The 11,084-nt window shown below is 42.2% G+C and overlaps 1 protein-coding gene across 2 annotated transcripts in view; it reads left to right on the top strand.

The window, feature by feature from the left end:
* Rtn4ip1 (reticulon 4 interacting protein 1) overlaps nt 1–11,084 on the top strand; it is a 46,897-nt gene that overhangs the window by 29,382 nt on the left and 6,431 nt on the right. For both annotated transcript variants that reach the window (XM_023722290.1, XM_004637466.3), the window contains exons 6-7: nt 5,302–5,438; nt 8,194–8,377. In XM_023722290.1, the coding sequence (XP_023578058.1) occupies nt 5,302–5,438; nt 8,194–8,377 (321 nt within the window). The remainder of the gene's footprint in view (nt 1–5,301; nt 5,439–8,193; nt 8,378–11,084) is intronic.

The raw sequence follows: 11,084 nt of genomic DNA, 5'->3' as shown, positions 1-11,084 counted from the left end.
GCCTGCAGCAGTACTACGTGAAGCTCAAGGACAGTGAGAAGAACCGCAAGCTGTTTGACCTCCTGGATGTGTTAGAATTTAACCAGGTGGTGATCTTCATGAAGTCCGTGCAGCGTTGCATGACCGTGGCCCAGCTCCTGGTGGAGCAGAACTTCCCGGCCATCGCCATTCACCGTGGCATGGCACAGGAGGAGCGCCTATCATGATACCAGCAGTTCATGGACTTCCAGCAGCGGATCCTGGTGGCCACTAATCTGTTTGGAAGAGGGATGGACATTGAACGTGTCAACATCGTCTTCAACTACGATATGCCCGAAGACTCAGATACTTACCTGCACCGGGTTGCCCATGCAGGTCGCTTTGGTACCAAAGGCCTGGCCATCACTTTCGTGTTTGATGAGAATGACGCCAAAATTCTTAGTGATGTTCAAGACTGGTTTGAAGTTATTGTGGCTGAGCTTCCAGAAGAGATCGACATCTCCACATACATTGAACAGAGTTGGTAACCACGTTCCTGGAAGGCCATCACCATAACGCCCTACCTGCTTCTCTGGCCACAGACAAGTGTCTTTTCTGTTGAAAAGCTGTAGATTTGTGTAACAATACATTTTTATTATGGAAACCTGTAAAAAAAAAAAAAATCTAGCCTTTTGGTGGATATTGTAGAGTTTTTGATGTAGAGTATCCTATCATGTATCTTGTACAAATAATGATAATTTAACTTTTTCTTTTCCTATCTTTATTCCTTTTCTTTTTCTTGTTTAATTGCTTTAGTTAATATTTCTGGAATTATATTCAATATGAGTGGTGACACTGGACACCTTTGTCTTGTTCTTGATTGAAGAGTGAAAGTTTTTTTAGTTTTTTGTTCTTTTAGTATGATGTTGGCTGTTGGTTTGTCATAGATGGCTTTTTATCAGATTGAGATAAAGACCATCTATTTCATTTCCTGTGGTTTTCTTTTTTTAATCATGAATGATTGTTGGACTTTGTCAAACACTGTCTATATCTACTGAGATCATTGTATAGTTTTTATTCTAAGCTCTTGGTAATGCGGTGTGTTACATTTATTATTACATTTATTGAGTTGCATATATATTTTCAGCCTCCCAAGTGCACGCCACACACCATTCCCAGTCTCAGTCACCATCTCAGCACGCTCCAGGGGCAGGGCCAGCAGGGCATGCTGGGGATCAAACCCCAGCCACTGTGCTAAGCCCAAGCAGGGGCTTTAGTTGGCTGTGCTATCTGGCTGGCCCTATATCTTTAATAGCTTTTAATACTCTATTCTTTCATTGAATTTCTGGAATCTTGACTATCATATACCTTGGTGTAAGGTTTGTAGGTTTTTTTAGTTGATTTTTTTTTTTTAATTATTGGAGTTCTGTATGCTTCATTTATGTGTATGTAAAATTCTTGCCTGGGAAGTTTCCTGCCATTACTTCTATAAGCAGTTTCTCTTTTGAGTTGTTTGCATGATCATCTGCTTTTTTATTGACTATATTCCATCGTAGGTTCTTGTTAGCATTATCTAGCAGCTGTTGGGTTGATTTTTTTTTTATTTTTTTTTTGTGATCCCTTGCTAGTTTTAAGGAACCTTTTTTTATGATTGCTAGCCTGTCTTCTAGATCTGCTATTCTGTCCTCAGATTGGCTCATTCTGCTACATATGCTTTTAGTGGGATGTTCATCTCCTGGATAGCTGTTCGAATCTGTTTCATGAATTCCATGTGTTAGTCCTTCATGGTTTCCATCATTTTCCTTAGTGCCCCTATTTTTTTTTTTAAATCTGATTCTGCTCTAGATTCACTAAGCCTGTTGTTCATTCTGGTTATCATCTGTGTGTTATCTGAGAAATTATTTCTGTGTTGTTTTTTTTTTCCTAGAGCCTTATTCATCTGCCTTGTTATGTCAACTGTTACCACTTCAGAGAGTTCAAATGGGTGGTTTTCAAATTGTTCCATCTCATTGCCCCCTGTGTTTGCCTTTGGTGAGCTGGAAATGTGGGGTTGGATCTTGCTTAAGTGTCATTTCATTTTCTGTTTTTTTCCCTTTTTTAGTTTAATTCCTGGGTTGGTGCTTATAAATTGCTTATGGCAAGGATCTTTATTGCTAGTCTTAGAACCCTTAGGAAATGTTTGCTTCTCAGGGATGTCTTCCAGGTGTAGCTGCCTTAGCTTTTGAGTCTTTTTAAAGTCTCTTCAGTTTGAGGATGAGAAGTTGCTGTCAATTTGGTTCTTTGGCAGTGGCCTTTATACTTTTTATGACCCTAAGGCAATCTCAGTCTTGGCATACCAGGAACAATTGATTAGAATGGTTTTGTCACCTTTTGGTAAAGTAGTACAACCACCAATAACAATAGCATGAAACACAGCCTAGAAAATGAGACTGTGCTAAGTATTAATTGCCACCTTTCACCGTATGAACTAGATTTGTGCTTATATAAGAGAATCTAAAGTGAACCAGAAAACTGTATACAGTAAAGGTGTCCTCAGTATAGCAATTTTACTCTCAAGGCACAGAATTTAAAAGGAGGAGAAAAATTAGAGAAAGAGAAAAAGAGGCAATTAGAGGACTGGGGAGATGGCTCAGTAGGATAAGCACTTCCCTGGCAAGTGCAAGGGCCTGAGTTCAATCCCCAATTCTGCCAAAAAAAAAAGGCAAGTAGAAGCATGCTTGGAGGACAAAGGAAAATCATGCAAACTTTGGAAAACTGGTGAAAAAGACAGAAAGAAGAAGTGGAGAAGAAAGAAGAACTAAGAATAAGAACAGAACGGACAACAAAAAAAACCCTAGAAACAGTGTTCTCATATGAAAACAAGAGTCTGCAATCAAGAAAGAAAGAAAGAAAAAAAAGAAAGCAAAGACAAGAGAAGAAAGACAGAAGAAATAAATAAGAAAATGTCCACTCAAGGTGTGTCTCTGCTGTCACTGGCAGACAGCGTCCCTCTCTTCCGGGAGATCTGAATGTGATAACTTACCAGCCACTGCACTCTGCTGCATTTACTGCTCCGTTCCACTGGTACATTTCTCCATAGATGCTTCTGGGGTTGCCAGTAGTCACTGCACATCTGGAGGTTCGAGCCACCCTCCCATACAGTGAGTCAGGCTCAGAGAGAAAGCGCTGCTTGCCTCCACCTCCTTTGTTGAAGTTTCTCTCTTCACTCTGTCCACTGGCTTTAATTCTCACTTCAGATCCTGGCTGGGTCCCAGAGACCTACTTTCCATCTTCTCTTCCCCACAGTGCTATAATCCAGTGTTTGGACACCAAGTCTCAGAAAGGTTCTTTCTCTGCTGTCCATGGTTCCACCATCGTCCCCTGTTAAATAGGGTGATGATTCCTAGGGTTGAGTTGGTGGGAGGATTAGAGATGGGGAAGTATTTGTGAAAGCTGAGATGGGGAAGGAATTTGAGAAAGAGGAAGTATTTATGAGGGTACTCCACTTGCTAAGGGAAATGAAGGAGAATTAAAACATGAGTATTTTGCCACCGCCAATAAACAGAAACAGATATTGAGCATTGATAGTTCATAAGATTATAAAAAGCATAACAACCAGACATGACATGGTGCGCCTTCTCTAGTTTCACCTGACCATTATAATGGTTTTACTAGAAGGAATTAAACCACAATCTGATCCACTGTCTAGATCTTCCAAGTTGCAGAAAATACAGAAGACAGAGAAAAATACAAAACTATCCTGAGCGTGTAATCAGAAGTTCTAGACCAGTTGTGGCAAACCTGTGACACATGTATAGCAGCTGGCTGTTTGTTATCATTGAAAGCCCTAAAAGGCTTACCATCACTGTTGGGAACTCTGTGGGTCAGTCAAATGGCTTAAGTTTTCCACAAATAAATTATTATATGAAGGGAAAGGGTTAGAAGAGGAGCCTATATTTAATTGAAAAAGACCACATTTTAAAAACACGTAAGGCCAAACTGTGGGGCCTAAGGAATGCATATTTGAGTGGCAGCCTTTTTTAAACACAAGGAAGTGATTACCATAAAAACTAAGACAATAATGACTTGTGCCAGAGGCACGTGTGTTGGACAGAGCCCTGAGAGCTTTGGAGTGGCTGCTGGTCGTATCTGCCTTCTAGGCTTTTCCTATTTGTGTGTTGTATTTGTACTGAAAACAAAACCAAACTAAACCTTTAGTGATGTTCAAAGAAAACAAGGGTAGTTCCAAGTGGAGAAGGAAAAATCACAATTTGGAAAGAACTTAGTCGAACTGCTTAAACATGTGACGTTCCTTAGCCTTTAAAGAAAAACTCATTAAATGTAGGCATTTAGCATGTAATTTTCTTTTTCCTTAAGCATTTCTCATATAGATAGTAGGAAAAGGATGGTCATAAACTGTCTTACTGTTTGAATTGGGAATTGCGTACCATGTTATTTTCCTCAAGTGTCTCTGTTTGAAGCCTATATAAGCAAAATAAATCCTATGTGATGTCTCTTGTAGATGTTTTAATTCTCCTCAGATTTGCAGGATATACAAAATTACATGGCCAATACTCCTTTTAAAAAGTCAGAAATTAGGTAAGCTGATGGATGGGTTTCAAGCCCTGTGTGTTTTGTACTTACCAGATGTTTATTTAGCACCTTTGCCTGCCCTGGTGTGGGGATTCCCAGTGAGCAAAACACGGATCCCTTATCATCTGGGGAGCCTTTGCAGCTTACCTGCAGGAAGTTCAAGAAGTGATATGCAGGACAGGATTGAAAAACAGCTGATGTGTTATGACCTGTAACTATTAGTACACAAATTTCTTGGTGAACTTAATTAGCTATTTTCAAATTAAGCTGAAAATGGTTCCTTTAATTGTATGAAATGGGGGCTGGAGGTGTGGCTCAGTGGGAAAGCACTCGCTTTGCATGTGTGGGGCTGCAGGTTCCAGCCACAGGGCCTCCTAAATGAGTGAATAAGTAAGATAACTGCGTGTCCCAGAGTTTAGAGAACCACGGCTTAGCCCTTAACCGGTGCCTTTTCCAGTCATGTTCATTAAAAATACTCATTAGAAATCTGTTACATTGATATTATAGAAAGAACCGTAGCATTTATGGAACAGCATGCATTCTGCATTCTTAGTCCAGAATCACAGTCCCCAGTACTGCAAAAAAAAAAAAAAAGAAAAAGAATTTAGCTCTCTTTTTTATTTTCTAATTTTTACTAATTTGACAGGTGGCTTCCTGAGGTTCTTGAAGTTCCCTAGCGATTAGTCTGATTGTGTACACATGGTATCAGCTTTGGTTTTAATGTAGTTTTTCTTCTTTCCCCTTCTTTTTTTTTTTTTTTTTTTCTGACAGGTAATGAAAGCATGGGATGCTCACGTGACAGCAGTTTGCTCTAGAGATGCCAGTGAGCTGGTCAGGAAGCTTGGGGCAGATGATGTAATTGATTACACATCTGGAAGTGTAGAAGAGCAGCTAAAATCCTTAAAACCGTATGTATTAGAACAGTGTTCCATGGGAAGGTGGGCCCCAGGGCATCGATATAATGCAGCGTGAGGTGGTTTGATGGCCTTGCACTTGGTTGGAATCTGTGTCGTTAGATGGGGTTCCGTTGCGATCTCAGAGCTCGACAGGGTGCAGTAACAATGTGATACACACTGAGAAAGTTACATCATTGACGTGGCGTTTTGCTAATTTTAAGTTAACATATTTTATTGCTGGCTCATAAGAGGTCTGAAGGCAAACTGGAAGCAAGTCCCTTCCAAGGGTCACCACAGGAAGAGTATAAAATAGTGCATGAAGTTCCTGCCCAGCAGTAAGCGCACTTTGATTTTTATTAAGTAGCTCCCGGGAGCGGAGCTCTGTGGACATCCGCAGTGTGTAATGGATGTCAGGGGTGGCTGGGCCTGAGGTTCGAGCAGGGACCCATTAGGATTTCTCTCCTGCCCTGTTGGTCTGGCTGTGGCTCCTGTTTACTAAGCTGATCTTCAGTAGCCAAGACCAAACTGAAGCTGAGAAAATAGTTGAACAGTACCTGAAAAGCTGTTTTACTGCTGCTCTTTCAAAGGTGTTTTGTTTTTTTAAAATCAGTTTTCAGAAAATTATTCTTGCACACATTTGAGTAATGTATTTTCATAGATTAAAGAAAAAAAGGGGGAGCCCCGTCTGAGTGTGCCTAGCGTTCTCAGCCTTCTTCCCTGGCACCACCAGCTGCAGCAGCCATGTGCAGCTCCAGGGAAAGCACTGACCTTTCTCTTTGGACCTCTCTGGCCTGGCTACTGTGGGGAATGAGACCCATCCCTTTTCATGGTCTTCCATTCTGGTTAGAAAGTCTTGGTGGTTAGTGTTCTGGGGAGAGTGTGTACGGGATGGAGCACAGTAACTGGTTGAGGAGGAGATTGTGGGTGAGAAAGAGTGCTGGTCCAAGTGAGCAGTACTGGGGCAAGAGAATGTGCTGAGCAAGCCTTGAGGATGGAATTTTGGTTTCCTTTTTTCCTGTTGCACCCCTCCACTTGGTACCATAGTGTATGACACACAGTAAGTGCTCAGTACTATTTAATTAATTATTGGCAATATCTAGGGAAAGTTACTTAAAGTAAGTAATTGTAACAGAAAATATAAAACTTCCTGCACCAGAGACATGCTTGGCCTGGGTGAGAGCTGGCAGCTACCTTCCTGTCTGGGTGTCAGGGCCTCAGCAGCCACTGTGCATTCCTAGGAAATGGGAATGGAACAGGTGTAGTGCACCAGGCTTCTGGATAGCAGAGGCTGCCCATCCCCCTCTCTCTACTTAAGCACTGTGATGTGTGGAGCTTGTTTCCAGAGAACAGGAGAGCCTCACAGCTGGAAGACACTCAGTCTGGCTTCCTCTTCCTCTTCTTCCTCCTCTTCCTCTCTGTTAAAATTAATTTTTATGACTTCTGGAGTTTGAATCTACCAACAGTGAATTTGTTGCTTCTTCCATGTAGCAAGCAGCTTTTCCAGTGTTTGAACCTTTACAGCCAGAAGGAATTTGGATCCTTCAGTTGGCCCCTGGTGTATTATAGCTGAGCAAGTGAGAGGCAGAGGACTTGGTAACTTTTTCCATGCTCAGAGCCATGACATTCATTGTTAGTGGAAGAGTTGAAGAATCTATAGCTTGATCTTCAGACTTACCAGATAGTGCCTGTTCTGTGATACCAGCTGTCCTTAAGTTCTAAGCATCCTCATATGTGTTCATTCAAACCTTGGGAAGGAAGTAGAAAATATTCTAATGAGAGGAATAATTATACAGAAAGATTATTCTTCTGCATTTCATATCCTTTAATTTTTGTATTTCTTTAGTTTAATCCCATGGAAGACCCAAGAGCCATGAAACTGGCCAAAGCTAGTTTTAGAAACTTTGATGTTTGACTTCACCAACATGAATTTGGAAGGGAAAAAATATTTACCCAAGAGGAATTCAGTTGATTTACTTCATTTGTGCAATACATTTCTTAAATAGATTCTTTTTCCAAAGTATTTAAAACTTTACTGGGTTTTTATCTCTTCCAAGTGGAGAATAGTGATTAGAACAGTTTTTAGGTTAGATTTAAGGATTTGCATAGCCATCATTTCCTGTGGATTCCATATGATTCATTTCTTATGTTAGAGCACAACTGAAGACTGAGGGAATGGTGTTTATCTCTCTTCATGTACCATCTTGATTATGTATGTGAAACCAGAAAGAAAATTATGGAAGGTGAAGATATTCCTCCTAAGTATTTTTGACAGTGGAGGAAATAAAATCATTCTTTGTATAAAACTCTTAAATGCTTTTTCTTTCCAAGTTTTCGTATACACTAAAGAATATTTTGATTTCTATTGCATGGATCACTTTCCAGTTTCCTACAAAGCTCAGGTTAGGATTTCTCAACCTTGGCAACTTAAGTTTACCAACTTCTGACATTTTGGGCATGTTATTCTTTCAGTGTGAGTTTATTCTGTGCATTACAGGGAGCCAAAGTCAGTTCTAACTGAGAACTACTTGGTTAGGTCACTTTTAAAGTATTAAAAATATGATTTCTGTGACCAAAACCCTAAACCTCGGATTTACCTTGGAGAAAAGCTAGAGAGGATCAGAGGGTGTGCTCTTCAGGCCACCAGCCCTCAGCTGGGTGCTGCTACAGGGTGGCTTGTGAACTATCACAGGAATAACTGTGTGGCCACCTGGTAAGGGAAATGGAATGGGGAGGCTGACAAAGATAATGCTATTGCTTGTCCCTCCAGGTTTGATTTTATCCTTGATAATGTTGGTGGATCCACTGAAACATGGGCTCTAAATTTTCTCAAGAAATGGTCAGGAGCCACTTATGTGACGTTGGTGACGCCTTTCCTCCTGAACATGGACCGCCTGGGCATAGCAGACGGCATGCTGCAGACCGGAGTCACTGTGGGCACCAAAGCGTTGAAGGTAGGAAGGAGCATCCCAGCCAATAAGCACAAATGGGGCCCCTGCTGCCACAGAGTTGGGGGACCTCTGGCCACTTGTTTTTCTCTTGGAGGCAGCATAGCATATCACCGCCGCATGCATTCTGGGAGATGCATTGGCAGGATTCAAATTTGACGGAGCTGAGAAGCTGTGTGACCTTATAAATTACCTAGCACTTCTAAGCCCAGTGTCTTCACCTGTAAAATGAAGTTAATAATTCACCTACCAGGGCCAGCCAGATAGCTCAGCAGATTAAAGTGCCTGCTTAGGCAGACGCAGGGGCTGGGGGTTTGATCCCCCAGGGTGTACAGAGACATTGATAAGACGGGGTGTGGTAGTGTGGGCCTATAATCCCAGCACTTGGGAGGCTGAAAAACAGGAAGGATCATGAGTCCATCTGTGTAGTGAGACCCTGTAGACCCTGCACTAAATACGTTTAAAAAAAAAAAAAATCACCTATCTACTCCCAGGCATAGTGTTGCACACCTCTGATTCCAGCATTTGAGAGGCTGAGGCAGAAGGATCATTTCAAGTTTGAGGCCAGTGTGGGCTACATAGCAAGACCTTGTTTCAAACAAAAAGGGCCAGGGATATAGCTCAGTGGTATAAGCATCTGGCGTGAGTTCGAGCCCAAGTACAATAAATAAACAGATAACTAAATAAATAAATATTCACCTACCTTATGTAAGCCCAGTGTCTTCACCTGTAAAATGAAGTTAATTCACCTACATTAGGCATTGTTGAAAGGACTAAATTAGATCAGGGAAGTGAATGTGGCATAATGCCTCACCCATAAAAAACTCTTATTAATAAATGTTAGCTTCCTAATTAGTCATTATTACTTCTCTTGGCTCCATCTGGCACCTCATCTGCTTCCTTCCGTTCTGTACGTAATAGCCTTCTCTCTGTTGGTCCAGGGTTAACATACATAATTTCTCATAAGTAAAGGTGGAAACTACATGAAGACAGTGTGCCGCTGCTGTTTTCCCGTGGGGTACAGCAGTGGTTCCCAGGCAGGGCCCTGCAGACCTGTGCAGGGCTTTGGCCATTTCACTGAATTTCAGAACCTAAACGAAAGTGTACTCTTCAAGGCTCCCGGCAAGGAGAGCCATTGTGCCTTTACCACAGTTATATCAGTGTGTCCTGACACTGCATGTACCTTAGATTAGAAACCCTAGCAACTGCTGAGCCACTGTGACCAGGGCTGTGTGGAGCTGTCACCACGTTCAACCTCCCCAGGGAGTGGAGTTGGCCCCTCACCCTCGGGTCTGGCACTGCCAGCAGAGCTGGCGCATCTCGGGCCACTTAAGGCCACAGGCTGCCATCATCGCTGTGGCAACAGGATTGTATAACTTCAGGTTAGAAACTGACATAATTATAGATCATTGAATTAGTGCTGAAATGGAATATGTGTTAGGAAAAAAGGTAAATTATGTTTTTAAAAATTAGATAAAATATGTAGCACTTGGAGAAAAGCAGTAAAAATTTTTTTAGTGCTAAAAGGTCATGAGTTACTTAGCCCAACCAACTCCGACCCAGGCTGTGAGGTAGCAGACTTGGTAGAGTCTGTTAGCTGCTTTTGGTAACTTTTCTGTGCAGGGCTGGAGCCCAGCGCCTTCCCTACGTGAAGCAAGGGCTCTACACTGAGCTACACCTCAGCAGAAGCTGCTGCTTCATGTTAGAAATTAAGTGGGGACCTTCTGGGGTGAAATTTAGGGCTTTGGCAGGTCATTGGTGGTGGTCATTAACTGGGCCCCCTGTCAGCTATGGACCTTCTCAGTGCTCCAAGTAACCAGTCACATAAGCATTCAGACAGCACTACTTTTTCTAAAATCTAGACCAGCCAGAAATGCTGGCACACAACTGTAATCCCAGCACTTGGGGTGCTGAGGCAGGAGCATTGTCATGAGTTCAAGGCCAGCCTGAGCCAGGGATGTAGCTCAGTGGCACAGCACCTGCATAACAAGTGCAAGATCCTAAGTTTAACTCCTGGTACACCCCATTTCTTTCTTTCTTTTTTATTTATTTTTTATTGAGTCTTTAGGCTTTTTTCAGACCTTAGTAGGGAAAGCCGAAAGGTCTCAGTCCTGATTCCTCCTCAGAGGACAGTTCACTGTGTGAGTCTGTTGTTTAAAGATCACTTCCCTCTTTACTTGTTCGTTGGTTGCAGTTGGGAGAAGAAGCCTGCATTGGTGTGGGCCTATCTTTGTTTATTCATTTCTTGAACATTGTGGAGCATTTGCTGTTTGTCACTGCTATGCTTTGTGTCTGGATGTCCCCACAAAGCCTCGTGCAGTCATGGCCGCTTTTCGGAGACAGCTGACTCTGGAGTTTGGGATTGATTCACTGTCTAGTGCTCAGATTATGGGTGTGAGTGCTGTACCCACGCAGCAGTGGGGAGCCTCCATGAGATAGAAGGGACAGAAAGTCTTCTTGAGCTCTCATCCCCCTTTTGCTCCTGTTACTTTTGCTGCCTTTGGCCACCATGAACTGTCACCTTTGTGCCACACCACCCTGGCTTGGAGCCAGCTAATTAAGACTGAAACCTCCACAAACTTTGAACTAAATAAACATTTTCCTCTTTAATTTGGGTATCGGGTATTTTGCATCAGCAACAAAAGAAAAGTAACCAACACAGTCACTGCGCTAGGGTGTCACTGTGAAATGGGAAGTCAGTTTGTCCATCTTA

Source organism: Octodon degus, unplaced genomic scaffold (genome assembly GCF_000260255.1).
Source record: "Octodon degus isolate 3935 unplaced genomic scaffold, OctDeg1.0 scaffold00090, whole genome shotgun sequence".
Lineage (NCBI taxonomy): Eukaryota > Metazoa > Chordata > Mammalia > Rodentia > Octodontidae > Octodon > Octodon degus.
Note: the sequence above shows the minus strand (reverse complement) of the source record. Positions and strands in the feature narration are given on the sequence as shown.